Source organism: Crinia signifera, chromosome 2, assembly GCF_055691185.1.
Source record: "Crinia signifera chromosome 2, ASM5569118v1, whole genome shotgun sequence".
NCBI classification, from domain to species: domain Eukaryota; kingdom Metazoa; phylum Chordata; class Amphibia; order Anura; family Myobatrachidae; genus Crinia; species Crinia signifera.
The window spans coordinates 7291366-7308185 of record NC_139218.1 but is presented as its reverse complement, the minus strand read 5'-3'; the positions used below and the strand labels follow the sequence as shown (position 1 = coordinate 7308185).

Here is a 16820-nt window from a genome sequence, read left to right as displayed (position 1 = left end):
ACTGGTGCCACCCCTCTGCTGCATGTGTTGGTGGCACTAGTCTGGGCTGTACTCACTGGCCTCTGCTCCTTGCACTGGTGCCACTGCTCTGCTGCATGCGCTGGTGGGACTAGTCTGGGCTGTACTCACTGGCCTCTGCTCCTTGCACTGGTGCCACCCCTCTGCTGCATGCGCTGGTGGGACTAGTCTGGGCTGTATTCACTGGCCTCTGCTCCTTGCACTAGTGCCACTGCTCTGCTGCATGCGCTGGTGGCACTAGTCTGGGCTGTATTCACTCGCCTCTGCTCCTTGCACTGGTGCCACCGCTCTGCTGCATGCGCTGGTGGCACTAGTCTGGGCTGTACTCACTGGCCTCTGCTCCTTGCACTGGTGCCACCCCTCTGCTGCATGTGTTGGTGGCACTAGTCTGGGCTGTACTCACTGGCCTCTGCTCCTTGCACTGGTGCCACTGCTCTGCTGCATGCGCTGGTGGGACTAGTCTGGGCTGTACTCACTGGCCTCTGCTCCTTGCACTGGTGCCACCCCTCTGCTGCATGCGCTGGTGGGACTAGTCTGGGCTGTATTCACTGGCCTCTGCTACTTGCACTGGTGCCACCCCTCTGCTGCATGTGTTGGTGGCACTAGTCTGGGCTGTACTCACTGGCCTCTGCTCCTTGCACTGGTGCCACTGCTCTGCTACATGCGCTGGTGGCACTAGTCTGGGCTGTATTCACTGGCCTCTGCTACTTGCACTGGTGCCACCCCTCTGCTGCATGCGCTGGTGGCACTAGTCTGGGCTGTACTCACTGGCCTCTGCTCCTTGCACTGGTGGCACTGACTCTGCTGCATGCGGTGGTGGCACCAGTCTGGTGGGGCAAGCGTAACAATTAATAATCAGTCGCACCATGGAAACTTGCAGCCCTAACGGCATCTATAGACAAACTAAGGGGTGTCTCGGTCCATAGAGTCAGACGTCCGCTGTACTTCAGGGAAGGGCGAGTACTGGCATTGGCATACAATCTCAGATCTGACCATTTCAAAAGTCGCTACCGCAGTGATTCCTGCTGGCTCTGCGCTCGCGTTGGGGATTTTCCTTTGCAGTGTAAAATGAGATTTATGTCTTACCTGGTAAATCTCTTTCTTCGAGGACATCAGGGGCCACAGCGTTACAGTGGGTAGTAAGGAGATGGGAGAGCACCAGCACCCTAGAGGTTAAACTTGAACTGCCTCCCAGGCAGCCGGGCTCCTCCCCTCCTCTACCCCGCCTCCAGGCCAGGAAGCTCAGTTTTTTTAACAAGCCAAGGCAGGAGACAAGATAGAAGGAAGAGAAGCACCGCACAGAAACACATTCTGAACATGTTAGTACCCTCAACCGAGGGATAATATAACATAATCATAACTTAACCATAACGGAAGTAAAGCAGGCGCGGCAGGGAGGGATCCCTGTGGCCCCTGATGTCCTCGAAGAAAGAGATTTACCAGGTAAGACATAAATCTAATTTTCTCCTTCGGGAGACATCAGGGGCCACAGCGTTACAGTGGGACGTCCTAAAGCAGCCACCTATGGGTGGGGATGCGCCTGTGCCGCAGCCAACACACTCTGGCCAAAGGCCGAGTCCTGGGAGGCAAACGTGTCAAAAGCGTAAAAACGCAAGACAGTAATGGCGGACGACCAAGTCGCCGCCCTGCAAATTTGCTCAACTTTAGCACTGCCTCTTACAGCCCAGGACACCTCCACAGACCTAACGGAATGTGCCTGAATCCCTGCCGGAACCGGGAGGGAGGTGTCCAAATATGCCTGCCAGAGCGACTCCAGCGGGCAGTAGTTTGCGTAGAGGCGGGCCACCCTCTCATCCGAACACCATATAGTACAAAGAGAGAGAGAGTCTGACTAGTGCAACAGCCTAGAACGGTGCACATAGCACATAAATGCGCCCCGGCCGGACAACGTCCAAGGAGGACCAAGCCGTAGTAACAACAGACTGTCTAAATGCCGGAACAATAATGTCCTGGTTGACCTGAAAGCCGGACACCACCTAAGGTAGGTGAGAAGGGACGGTAGGAAAAACCGCCCGGTTATAACCAAGAACTTACAGGACAGAGCTGACAGGTCAGAGACTCCCCTGGCCAAAGCTATCGCCAACAAGGAAACGATCTTCCAGGCGAGTCAACACAGGTCCACCGACCGCAAGGGCACAAAAGGTGGGCCCTGAAGAAGTCAGGATTAGAGAGATCCCAGGGGGCAACTGGGGTAACTAAGAGAGGCTGGATATGCAAGACATCCTGCAGGAATGTACAGACATCCGTCGACAGGGCCACCCGTCGACAGAACAAGATGTGCAAGGCTGAAATCCGAACCTTTAAAGATGATCAACGCAACCCAGCCTCCAGACCCTTCTGCAAGAAGGACAGAACCCTAGTCAGGTAGTAAGTCCCGGAATCTGAAGCGTAGAGTTCGCAGCAGGAAAAGTAAGCCCTCCATATGCGATGGTACACCCCATCTAGGGAGGTTTCCTCGCCCTGAGCATGGTGGAGTGAAACCCGCTGGGTCTTACCCGGGAGGTCTCAACAGCCACCCCGTCAAAGCCAAGTGCCTCAAAGCCGAAAGAGAGAGGCGGACCATGAGAGCATGCCTGTGTCCAGGGGTAAGCGAATAGGAGGGGCTACTGACTGCAGATCCGAAAACCAGATCCGTCTGGGCCAAGGTGGAGCAACCAGAATCAACGTGCCACCCTCCGGCTTCAGCTTGCGAGACATTCGCAAAAGGAGGAAAGTGGTGGAAAGGCGCCATCAGTGTGGACGGCCACGGAGCGGACAGGGCGTCTACCAGGCAAGCCCCCCCCTCCGGGTCGCAAGACCAGGACCCGCACAGTGGTGGTTTGAGGGTATGGCGAGAGGCTGTCAAGGCCACCTCGGTTGGGCCCCACCGTTGTACCAGCATCTGAAACATCACTCTAAGGAGGGTCAAGTCGTCGGCATCACAGGTCTGACGGCCGAGGAAGACCGCCACCCAATTCTGGACTACCAGGATAAAAATTTCTGAAAAAGCAGGGATCATCTCTGAAAGATGCCGGATGCTTCTGTCATAGTGGGCTGACAACTAGTGCCACCCTGGTGGTTAACATATGCCACCCTTGTCGCAATGTCCGACTGGACTTGCACCGGCCAACCCCTAAGTTAGGGTTCCGCCAAGCGGACTGCCCGGAAGATTGTCTTTAGTTCGAGGACGATGATGGAGGGCTGGGCCTCTAGAGTGGTCCAGATACCCTGGAACGACCTTTGAGAAGTGACCACCCCCCAAACACGGGAGGCTAGCATGCATGGCTCCAGTAGCGAGGTCCCGTCCAGAAGCCCCCAGGAAAGGGAGAACTTCTGGGCATGGATATTGTGGGAGGAAACCGGAGTACCAGGAGTAAACCCATGCAAGGGACTTTGAGTTCAGGCCTTCCAAGAGCACAGACACTGGTATGTGTGTGTGCAGCTATGGCCGAGGGTGACCCTCTGGAGGCGATTGGTGTAATTTCTAGAGCCGTCACCCCCAGGTAAAGTGTCACCTGATACTCAATAGAAGGCAGCAGGGTTTCCTCCGACACCCCTTATGCAGCGTCCGCTGTGAGAGAAGTTGCTCACGCAACTAAGGCCTTAGCCACCCAAGCAGATGCCTGGGGCAGGAGTGCGTCCACTTTAGGGACAGTCTCCCAGGGGACTATGTCCTCCTGTGGAAGGGGGTAAAAGGAAGGGAAACCGCCGATGGCAAGCTAAACTTCCTGTTAGGAATCTCCCAACTGATGACCTTAGTCAAGTTCACAGATTTACGGAATAAACCCAGAATACACCTAGGGAGACACCCAAAGGTGTAGGCGGCTCAGCGGGGTCGTTTAAGGTAAGGACCTATTTGACAGCTGAGACCAAGGTCGGCACCTCAAGACGAGGTGGGGGGGATTCACCTTATCACAGGCCCCCCATCTTCCATACCGTCGTCGACGGTCCCCTCTAGACAATGCTAATCCCAGGTGTCCTCCTCTCTGTGTCTGCTGACGGAGGAGTCTGGATGACGGGGGTATCTGCGTCTACCTGCAGGTACAGAGCGCTTCCACTGTGCGGGGAGCTACACCCGCCAAGGATGGGGACGGCATTTCTGGGGACCTTGTCCTGAGGCAGATAAGCACTCACCCAAGGGATGATGCCAATCCAAGGCTGCTACTAGCTGCACCGGCAACGGAGTAAAGAACGTGGCCCAAGCAGGCTCCTGTTTTCTAGAGGAGGCTGTACCTGTGGGCATCGCCCAGGCATTGTAGCAGCCTGCGTATAAGCCGTCCTGTACTAGTAATGGGGGCATAGGCCAGCATTACAGGATGTACAAGACATCCACGCCGGAGCCCCAGAGTCACTGGGACTGGTACCCCTGGAAGACGTTGCAGTATTATAGCACTGTGAACCGGCTGCTAAAGCACAGGTAAGACAATATACTACAAGTATAGAAGGCATACAATGCCATAGAATAGGCGGGTAGCCTATATGGTACCGCTAACACAGTATTCTCTGACCAACAGAGATAGTGTTCAAGCCATACACCGTAAGCTGGTACTACGTATACCTAGCGGTGGCGTAGACATTTGGCCCATTTGTACGGCTAACACAGCATACTTCTGTTTTAAATTTTGCATTGTGGGAAGAAACCGGAGTACACGGAGTAACCCCACTAAAACACGGAGAGAACGTACAAATTCTGCACAGTTAGGGTCATAGTGGGAATTGAACCCACGACCCGGGCTGTGCTGCCCCCACAGTACGCAGTAAGCTAGTACTAGGCACATATAGCAATCATTGGCAGGCAGCCTTTCTGACAGGCAGTGATAGTGTTACACAGTGCACAGCCAGCCTGTGATATACATACAATGCAGTGATATACATACAATAGACAGCTGCAGTGATATAGACCGGCAGTCTATTCGGTACAGACAATGCAGTATGCATCTGAGCCAGCTTGTAATAGACATAAAAAGCAGTGATATAGACATACAGTGCAGTTATATATACAGGTGCAGTGGATATACTGGCAGTCTATATGGTACAGACAACACAGTGCCAGCTTGTATCTGACAGGCAGATAACTGCACAGTTTGGGTCATGTTGGGAATCGAACCCATGACCTCTGCACTGTGATGCAGCAATGCTAACCATTACACCATCCGCTCTGTCCTTTATGCTTCCGACAGGCAGTGATGGTGTTAATTCACAGGATACAATGTTGCACTTGGCTCTGCTGTGCCCACAGTTTGAACTCTGTCTGCTCTGTAACCTGACTCCTGGAGGAGATTATTACAGGGGAGCCCAGGCAGTGAAGGAGTGGAACCCCAGACTGGCTTGATAAGCTCTCTGTGTCCCTCCACACATGTTAAGTCAGCATGACCTGACCAGCAATACATGGCCATATAGTACAGTGTAACACAGATTAAACTGACAGGCAGCTAAACTGTTAACAAACAATGCAGCATGCAAGGGCAATGCAATTAATGGCACAAGGCTCCTTTCAGAGCACAGTACTGTACAGTATCCCGAAGGAGGGGTACAGGGGGAACATGCCCAAATGACCCAGCAGTAAAGGTGTCGCAGGCAGGCAGGAAGGGATCTCAGTGGCGGGAACTCTCTGTGTGTTAAACACAGTTCCCTGCCTACTGTCCCCGGGTGGAGAGGCTGATGTGCGGGGAGCCTTCTCCCCCTGCTGACAAATGGCCCCCAGGGAGGTGTCCACATGCGGCGCCGGTAAAAATGGCAGGGGTCCGGCGCTACCGGGCGGCCCCGCATACCTGGCGCCGCTGCCCACAAACCGTTTCCCTGGTGGTCCAGCGGGAGCGGGTGGCGGACCAGCCGTCCGCTTGTCAGCGCAGTCGGCGGTCCCCCCCGCCGAACTGCTGCAGCCGCAATGCCCAGCAAGCGCAATCGCGCGCGCTCCCAGCGGGGAGCGCGTTACCTTTTGTCAGGTCCCCGGCGTCCGGTGGCGGCTGTGGCTCCCCAGTGCCCGGGGGCCGCTGCAGGTCCCCACCCTCGAGTGGCGATGCAGCTCCGGACCCGGGTGATGGAGCAGCAGCGCAGGTGTCTGTGCAGACCCCCAGTGCTGCTGCTCTGTCACTGACAGAAGTCAGTGTAAAAGAAAAATGAAAAATAAAATATAAAAATCAAGTTAGGCTGCTAAATAGCAGCCCCTCTATTAGGTGCATCTGGCTCCTGCCAGCACCCTAAAAAACTGAGCTTCCTGGCCTGGAGGCGGGGTAGAGGAGGGGAGGAGCCCGGCTGCCTGGGAGGCAGTTCAAGTTTAACCTCTAGGGTGCTGGTGCTCTCCCATCTCCTTACTACCCACTGTAACGCTGTGGCCCCTGATGTCTCCCGAAGGAGAAATTATGTATAAGAAACACGCAGAGAGGAGACACGCAGAGAGGAGACACGCAGAGAGGAGACACGCAGAGAGGAGACACGCAGAGAGGAGACACGCAGAGAAGAGACACGCAGAGAGGAGACTCACAGAGAGGAGACTCACAGAGAAGAGACTCACAGAGAAGATAGAGAGGGAGAGAACACACAAGGTGACAGTCTGTCCCCACCAGAGCTTACCACTAGGAGATACCAGCACCGGCTCCATCTGTCTCTGCTCTTCGGTCACTGGCACGTTCAGGGATATGACCAGCACCATCCCCAGGCTGGTCCCCACCCACAGGCATGGCAGAGGGGATGGGTCGTTCTTCCGGGCGAAGGACTCCATAAAGTACAAGGCAGTGATCGCCTCCTTGGACTCTTTATCGATGCTGGACACACTGGAGCTGCGGGAGCGACTGACATTGCCTTCCCGATTCTCTATAGGAAGAGTAAATGCAGCAGCAGGTTATAACCCGGCACCCCCACAGTACATCCTCGTCTACCCCTCCTCATGGCATGTTGTATAATGGGGCCAATCTCATTCATGGACGTGTCAGCGCTGGGATGTTGGATATAGCCGATGAGTCGCACACAATTATCATACACTGCGGACACTTACCTTGCGCAACAGACTGGCACTAAGCTCTTCAGTGAATGAGTCTGTAACTTACTATTCCCGACCTGTGCTGGCATCAGACTAACTTCCATTCACCGACAATCACACATAGAAATAGCAGGATAAATGTGCTGCGGAGATCGCTATAGGCCTGTGATGTCCCAGTCATGTCTGTGGCCCACGCCTGACATGTGATTAGCGTGTCCTGTGCCTTTCCACACATTAATGCAACATACAACATACCAAGTAACCTGCTAATACACTAATATTGGCTAAACCGTGGACACACAAGACTACTACAGTGCACAGGACACACAGTGCTACACACGTGGTCTCTTACCTTTCTCTGTCCAGGTGTTGGGAGAATAGTGGGATTCATCATTTGAGTATGTACTGACTCCGTGTAATTGCTGAAGCATTGCCCGTCTGGATATGTAACCTACTGCTACAGGAGCCACGTATGGCAAGAGGACAGCGACAATTCAAGCAACAAGTTATTGGGTCAGAGATGTAAATATAAACCGCTACTTATTTATCCAATCTCACAGTGTTACAGTATCCATGTATCTTCCCCTGTCCAGTGTTATCTGTGCACCTGCGGTAACGGTCCATCACTCTAAACTGCACTAACATCTACCACCGTGGTCTACAGCCATTGCCTACCACCGTGGTCTACATCCACCGTCATCTACACCTGTTCCCTATCACATGGTCTACACCCACCGTCATCTACACAAATTGCCTATCACCATGGTCTACACTCATTGCCTACCACCGTCCTCTACACCCATCGTCATCTACACCCATTGCCTACCACAGTGGTCTACACCCACCGTCATCTACACCCATTGTCTACCATTGTGGTCTACCCCCACCGTCATCTACACCCATTGCCTACCACCGTGGTATACACCCACCATCATCTACACCCATTGTCTACCACCGTGGTCTACATCCAACGTCATCAACACCCATTGCCTACCATGTGGTCTACACCGACTGTCATCTACACCCTTTGTCTACCACCGTGGTCTACACCCATTGTCCCCCACGTGGTCTACACCCACTGTCATCTACACCCATTGCCTACCACCGTGGTCTACACCCACCGTCATCTACACCCGTTGCCTACCACTGTGGTCTACACCCACCGTCATCTACACCCATTGCCTACCACCATGGTCTACACCCACCGTCATCTACACCCGTTGCCTACCACTGTGGTCTACACCCACCGTCATCTACACAAATTGCCTATCACCATGGTCTACACCCACCGTCATCTACACCCATTGTCTACCACGTGGTCTACACCCACTGTCATCTACATCCATTGCCTATAAATGTGGTCTACACCCACCGTCATCTACACCCGTTGCCTACCACTGTGGTCTACACCCACCGTCATCTACACCCATTGCCTACCACCATGGTCTACACCCACCGTCATCTACACCCGTTGCCTACCACTGTGGTCTACACCCACCGTCATCTACACAAATTGCCTATCACCATGGTCTACACCCACCGTCATCTACACCCATTGTCTACCACGTGGTCTACACCAACTGTCATCTACACCCATTGCGTACCAACGTGGTCTACACCCATGGTCTACCACCTTGGTCTACACCCACTGTCATCTACACTCATTGTCTACCACGTGGTCTACACCAATTGTCATCTACCCCCTCTGTCTACCACTGTAACTTACACCCATTGTCTACGACCGTTATCTACCCCCACTATCCACCACTGTAACTTACCCACACTCAACCACACTGACTGTCCCCGTCCTTCTCAGCTGCAGTAGTTCATCCCTTCCAGCTAAACTATCATTCATCCCACCCAACTTCAGTGACTGTTCATCATCATCCCCCAAATATACTGACTGTCCATAATCCCCCCCAACTACACTTACTGTCCATCATCCCCCCAACTACACTGACTGTCCATCATCTTCAACTACACTGGCTGTCCATCACCCCCCCACAACTACACTGACTGTCCATTACCCCCCAACTACACAGACTGTCCATCATCCCCCCCCAACTACACCGATTGTCCATCATCCCCTCAACTACACCGACTGTCCATCATCCACTCCAACTACACCAACTGTCCATCGTACACTCCAACTACACCGACTGTCCATCGTCCACTATAACTACACCGACTGTCCATAGTCCACTATAACTACACCGACTGTCCATCGTCCCCCAAACTACACCGACTGTCCATCGTCCCCCCAACTACACCGACTGTCCATCGTCCCCCCAACTACACAGACTGTCCATCGTCCCCCCAACTACACCGACTGTCCATCGTCCCCCAAACTACACCGACTGTCCATCGTCCCCCCAACTACACTGGCTGTCCATCGTCCCCCCAACTACACTGACTGTCCATCATCCACTCCAACGACTGTCCATCGTCCACTCCAACTACACCGACTATCCATCTTCCCCCCAACTACACCGACTGTCCATCGTCCCCCCAACTACACCGACTGTCCATCGTCCCCCCAACTACACCGACTTTCCATCGTCCCCCCAACTACACCAACTGTCCATCATACCCCCAACTACATTGACTGTCCATCATCCCCCCCAACTACACCGACTGTCCATCACCCCTCCAACTACACAGACTGTCCATGGTCCCCCAAACTACACCGACTGTCCATCGTCCCCCAAACTACACCGACTGTCCATCGTCCCCCCAACTACACTGGCTGTCCATCGTCCCGCCAACTACACCGGCTGTCCATCGTCCCCCCAACTACACCGACTGTCCATCATCCACTCCAACTACACCGACTGTCCATCGTCCCCCCAACTACACCGACTGTCCATGGTCCCCCCAACTACACCAACTGTCCGTCATACCCCCAACTACATTGACTGTCCATCATCCCCCCCAACTACACTGACTGTCCATCACCCCCCCAACTACACTAACTGTCCATCATCCCCCCCAACTACACCGACTGTCCATCATCCCCCCAACTACACCAACTGTCCATCATACCCCCAACTACATTGACTGTCCATCATCCCCCCAACTACACCGACTGTCCATCACCCCTCCAACTACACTGACTGTCCATCGTCCCCCAAACTACACCGACTGTCCATTGTCCCCCAAACTACACCGACTGTCCATTGTCCCCCAAACTACACCGACTGTCCATCGTCCCCCAAACTACACCGACTGTCCATTGTCCCCCAAACTACACCGACTGTCCATCGTCCCCCCAACTACACTGGCTGTCCATCGTCCCCCCAACTACACTGGCTGTCCATCGTCCCCCCAACTACACCGACTGTCCATCATCCACTCCAACTACACTGACTGTCCATTGTCCCCCCAACTACACCGACTGTCCATCGTCCCCCCAACTACACCAACTGTCCGTCATACCCCCAACTACATTGACTGTCCGTCATCCCCCCCAACTACACTGACTGTCCATCACCCCCCCAACTACACTAACTGTCCATAATCCCCCCCAACTACACCGACTGTCCATCATCCCCCCAACTACACCAACTGTCCATCATACCCCCAACTACATTGACTGTCCATCATCCCCCCCAACTACACTGACTGTCACATAGAACGTACAGTGTGTGTTCCCATTATAGTACTACAAGGGCCCCATAACTATATGTACATAGCTGGGGCCCGGTCAGACACGTTTCCACATAAGCCAGCCCCGCTGTAACTTGTTGGTGGGAAGAACATAAGACACTGGCCTGGCACTTATATTACAGTAAGTCACGTATCCTGGCCACGAACACCTGGCCCTATTTATAGCTTGTGGTTGTGTTTTACAATGGTCACGTCATGGAGGTACAGTGTGGTACCTGCACCCAGTATATACTATAGGTATCATGAGGATTCCAAACAGCGCATGTTTTCCAGGTCTCCTCACAGAGGGCATGATTCAGGTCTGTGCACATGTTTTCCAGGTCTCCTCATGTTGGGGGAGGAAATACAGTTATATATATTTTTTTCTATGCAGGGTAAATACATGCTTCTTTTGCATGCAGCCCACACAGAAGGCATTATTGTTACACTACAATTTAGAGTTCAGTTGGAGAACCTCCCACCCAAATCAAACTCTCTGCACATTACATCTGCCCCACCAACTGTGCAGCATGGTGATACCCAGGCGCACATGTTACATCTGCCCCTTCTGCAGTGCAGCATGGTGATACCCAGGTGCACATGTTACATCTGCCCCTTCTGCAGTGCAGCATGGTGATACCCAGGTGCACATGTTACATCTGCCCCTTCTGCAGTGCAGCATGGTTATACCCAGGTGCACGTTACATCTGCCCCTCCTGCGGGATGCGGTTAATTTCCCGGCGGTCAAGATCCCAACGCCGAAATCCCGACCGCCGAAATCCCGAAACTTTCTCCCTCGGTGGGTGTCCACGACATCCATAGAGGGAGAATAAATTAGCGTGTCGAGGCACCGGGCCCGCTGCATTGCGAGCGCAGCGAGCCCGCAGGGGGGGGGGGGCGATCCATGTCCCCCCCCTTGTCGGGATTCCGGCGTCGGGATTTTGACCGCCGGGATTCCGTAACGAATCCCCTCCTGCAGTGCAGCATAGGGATACCCTGGTGCACATGTTACACCTGCCCCTCCTGTAGTGCAGCATGGTAATACTTAAGTGCGCATGTTACATCTGCCCCACCAACTCTGCAGCATGGTGATACCCAGGTGCACATGTTACATCTGCCCCTCCTGTAGTGCAGCATGGTAATACTTAAGTGCACATGTTACATCTGCCCCACCAACTGTGCAGCATGGTGTTATCCAGGTGCACATGTTACACCTGCCCCTCCTGCAGTGCAGCATGGTGATACCCAGGTGCACGTGTTACATCTGCCCCTCCTGCAGTGCAGCATGGTGATATCCAGGTGCACATGTTACACCTGCCCCTCCTGTAGAGCAGCATGGTGATACCCAGGTGCACGTGTTACATCTGCCCCTCCTGCAGTGCAGCATGGTGATACCCAGGTGCACAGGTTACATCTGCCCCACCTGCAGTGCAGCATGGTGATACCCAGGTGCACGTGTTACATCTGCCCCTTCTGCAGTGCAGCATGGTGATACCCAGGTGCACATGTTACATCTGCCCCTCCTGCAGTGCAGCATGGTGATACCCAGGTGCACGTTACATCTGCCCCTCCGGCAGTGCAGCATGGTGATACCCAGGTGCACATGTTACATCTGCCCCTCCGGCAGTGCAGCATGGTGATACCCAGGTGCACATATTACATCTGCCCCTCCTGCAGTGCAGCATTGTGATACCCAGGTGCACGTTACATCTGCCCCTCCTGTAGTGCAGCATGATGATACCCAGGTGCACATGTTACATCTGCCCCTCCTGTAGTGCAGCATGGTGATACCCAGGTGCACGTTACATCTGCCCCTCCTGCAGTGCAGCATGGTGATACCCAGGTGCACGTTACATCTGCCCCTCCTGCAGTGCAGCATGGTGATACCCAGGTGCACGTTACATCTGCCGCTCCTGTAGTGCAGCATGGTGATACCCAGGTGCACGTTACATCTGCCCCTCCGGCAGTGCAGCATGGTGATACCCAGGTGCACATATTACATTTGGCCCTCCTGCAGTGCAGCATGGTGATACCCAGGTGCACATGTTACATCTGCCCCTCCGGCAGTGCAGCATGGTGATACCCAGGTGCACGTTACATCTGCCCCTCCGGCAGTGCAGCATGGTGATACCCAGGTGCACATATTACATCTGCCCCACCTGCAGTGCAGCATGGTGATACCCAGGTGCACGTGTTACATCTGCCCCTTCTGCAGTGCAGCATGGTGATACCCAGGTGCACATATTACATCTGCCCCTCCTGCAGTGCAGCATGGTGATACCCAGGTGCACATGTTACATCTGCCCCTCCTGTAATGCAGCATGGTGATACCCAGGTGCACATGTTACATCTGCCCCTCCGGCAGTGCAGCATGGTGATACCCAGGTGCACATGTTACATCTGCCCCTTCTGCAGTGCAGCATGGTGATACCCAGGTGCACATGTTACATCTGCCCCTTCTGCAGTGCAGCATGGTTATACCCAGGTGCACGTTACATCTGCCCCTCCTGCGGGATGCGGTTAATTTCCCGGCGGTCAAGATCCCAACGCCGAAATCCCGACCGCCGAAATCCCGAAACTTTCTCCCTCGGTGGGTGTCCACGACATCCATAGAGGGAGAATAAATTAGCGTGTCGAGGCACCGGGCCCGCTGCATTGCGAGCGCAGCGAGCCCGCAGGGGGGGGGGGGCGATCCATGTCCCCCCCCTTGTCGGGATTCCGGCGTCGGGATTTTGACCGCCGGGATTCCGTAACGAATCCCCTCCTGCAGTGCAGCATAGGGATACCCTGGTGCACATGTTACACCTGCCCCTCCTGTAGTGCAGCATGGTAATACTTAAGTGCGCATGTTACATCTGCCCCACCAACTCTGCAGCATGGTGATACCCAGGTGCACATGTTACATCTGCCCCTCCTGTAGTGCAGCATGGTAATACTTAAGTGCACATGTTACATCTGCCCCACCAACTGTGCAGCATGGTGTTATCCAGGTGCACATGTTACACCTGCCCCTCCTGCAGTGCAGCATGGTGATACCCAGGTGCACGTGTTACATCTGCCCCTCCTGTAGTGCAGCATGATGATACCCAGGTGCACATGTTACATCTGCCCCTCCTGTAGTGCAGCATGGTGATACCCAGGTGCACGTTACATCTGCCCCTCCTGCAGTGCAGCATGGTGATACCCAGGTGCACGTTACATCTGCCCCTCCTGCAGTGCAGCATGGTGATACCCAGGTGCACGTTACATCTGCCGCTCCTGTAGTGCAGCATGGTGATACCCAGGTGCACGTTACATCTGCCCCTCCGGCAGTGCAGCATGGTGTTACCCAGGTGCACATATTACATCTGGCCCTCCTGCAGTGCAGCATGGTGATACCCAGGTGCACGTGTTACATCTGCCCCTCCGGCAGTGCAGCATGGTGATACCCAGGTGCACATATTACATCTGGCCCTCCTGCAGTGCAGCATGGTGATACCCAGGTGCACATGTTACATCTGCCCCTCCTGCAGTGCAGCATGGTGATACCCAGGTGCACATGTTACAGCTGCCCCTCCTGCAGTGCAGCATGGTGATACCCAGGTGCACATGTTACACCTGCCCCTCCGGCAGTGCAGCATGGTGATACCCAGGTGCACAGGTTACATCTGCCCCTCCTGTAGTGCAGCATGGTGTTACCCAGGTGCACAGGTTACATCTGCCCCTCCTGCAGTGCAGCATGGTGATACCCAGGTGCACAGGTTACATCTGCCCCACCTGCAGTGCAGCATGGTGATACCCAGGTGCACGTGTTACATCTGCCCCTTCTGCAGTGCAGCATGGTGATACCCAGGTGCACATGTTACATCTGCCCCTCCGGCAGTGCAGCATGGTGATACCCAGGTGCACATGTTACATCTGCCCCTCCGGCAGTGCAGCATGGTGATACCCAGGTGCACACGTTACATCTGCCCCTCCTGTAGTGCAGCATGGTGATACCCAGGTGCACATATTACATCTGCCCCTCCGGCAGTGCAGCATGGTGATACCCAGGTGTACATGTTACATCTGCCCCTCCTGCAGTGCAGCATGGTGATACCCAGGTGCACATGTTACATCTGCCCCTCCTGCAGTGCAGCATTGTGATAACCAGGTGCACGTTACATCTGCCCCTCCTGTAGTGCAGCATGGTGATACCCAGGTGCACGTTACATCTGCCCCTCCTGTAGTGCAGCATGGTGATACCCAGGTGCACATATTACATCTGGCCCTCCTGCAGTGCAGCATGGTGATACCCAGGTGCACATATTACATCTGCCCCTCCGGCAGTGCAGCATGGTGATACCCAGGTGCACATGTTACATCTGCCCCTCCTGCAGTGCAGCATGGTGATACCCAGGTGCACATGTTACATCTGCCCCTCCTGCAGTGCAGCATTGTGATACCCAGGTGCACGTTACATCTGCCCCTCCTGTAGTGCAGCATGGTGATACCCAGGTGCACGTTACATCTGCCCCTCCTGTAGTGCAGCATGGTGATACCCAGGTGCACATATTACATCTGGCCCTCCTGCAGTGCAGCATGGTGATACCCAGGTGCACATATTACATCTGCCCCTCCTGCAGTGCAGCATTGTGATACCCAGGTGCACGTTACATCTGCCCCTCCTGCAGTGCAGCATGGTGATACCCAGGTGCACGTTACATCTGCCCCTCCTGTAGTGCAGCATGGTGATACCCAGGTGCACATATTACATCTGGCCCTCCTGCAGTGCAGCATGGTGATACCCAGGTGCACATGTTACATCTGCCCCTCCTGCAGTGCAGCATGGTGATACCCAGGTGCACATATTACATCTGGCCACCTGCAGTGCAGCATGGTGATACCCAGGTGCACATGTTACATCTGCCCCTCCTGCAGTGCAGCATGGTGATACCCAGGTGCACAGGTTACATCTAGCCACCTGCAGTGCAGCATGGTGATACCCAGGTGCACGTTACATCTGCCCCACCTGCAGTGCAGCATGGTAATACCCAGGTGCACGTTACATCTGGCCACCTGCAGTGCAGCATGGTGATACCCAGGTGCACATGTTACATCTGCCCCTCCGGCAGTGCAGCATGGTGATACCCAGGTGCACATATTACATCTGCCCCACCTGCAGTGCAGCATGGTGATACCCAGGTGCACGTGTTACATCTGCCCCTTCTGCAGTGCAGCATGGTGATACCCAGGTGCACATGTTACATCTGGCCCTCCGGCAGTGCAGCATGGTGTTACCCTGGTGCACATGTTACATCTGCCCCTCCTGCAGTGCAGCATTGTGATACCCAGGTGCACATGTTACATCTGCCCCTCCTGCAGTGCAGCATTGTGATACCCAGGTGCACAGGTTACATCTGCCCCTCCGGCAGTGCAGCATGGTGATACCCAGGTGCACGTTACATCTGCCCCTCCGGCAGTGCAGCATGGTGATACCCAGGTGCACATATTACATCTGCCCCACCTGCAGTGCAGCATGGTGATACCCAGGTGCACGTGTTACATCTGCCCCTTCTGCAGTGCAGCATGGTGATACCCAGGTGCACATATTACATCTGCCCCTCCTGCAGTGCAGCATGGTGATACCCAGGTGCACATGTTACATCTGCCCCTCCTGTAATGCAGCATGGTGATACCCAGGTGCACATGTTACATCTGCCCCTCCGGCAGTGCAGCATGGTGTTACCCAGGTGCACATGTTACATCTGCCCCTCCTGTAGTGCAGCATGGCGATACCCAGGTGCACATGTTACATCTGCCCCTCCTGTAGTGCAGCATGGTGATACCCAGGTGCACATATTACATCTGCCCCTCCTGCAGTGCAGCATGGTGATACCCAGGTGCACGTTACATCTGCCCCTCCTGTAGTGCAGCATGGTGATACCCAGGTGCACATATTACATCTGGCCCTCCTGTAGTGCAGCATGGTGATACCCAGGTGCACATGTTACATCTGCCCCTCCGGCAGTGCAGCATGGTGTTACCCAGGTGCACGTTACATCTGCCCCTCCTGCAGTGCAGCATGGTGATACCCAGGTGCACATATTACATCTGCCCCTCCGGCAGTGCAGCATGGTGTTACCCAGGTGCACATGTTACATCTGCCCCTCCTGCAGTGCAGCATGGTGATACCCAGGTGCACATATTACATCTGCCC

The 16820-nt window shown here is 54.4% G+C and overlaps 1 protein-coding gene across 1 annotated transcript in view; it reads right to left on the bottom strand.

Moving 5' to 3' along the window:
• The window catches only part of STXBP5L (syntaxin binding protein 5L), a 370406-nt gene that overhangs the window by 9638 nt on the left and 343948 nt on the right, over window positions 1-16820 (bottom strand). The window contains exon 21 of the mRNA XM_083170643.1: window positions 6592-6831. Coding sequence (XP_083026769.1) covers window positions 6592-6831 — 240 coding nt within the window. The remainder of the gene's footprint in view (window positions 1-6591; window positions 6832-16820) is intronic.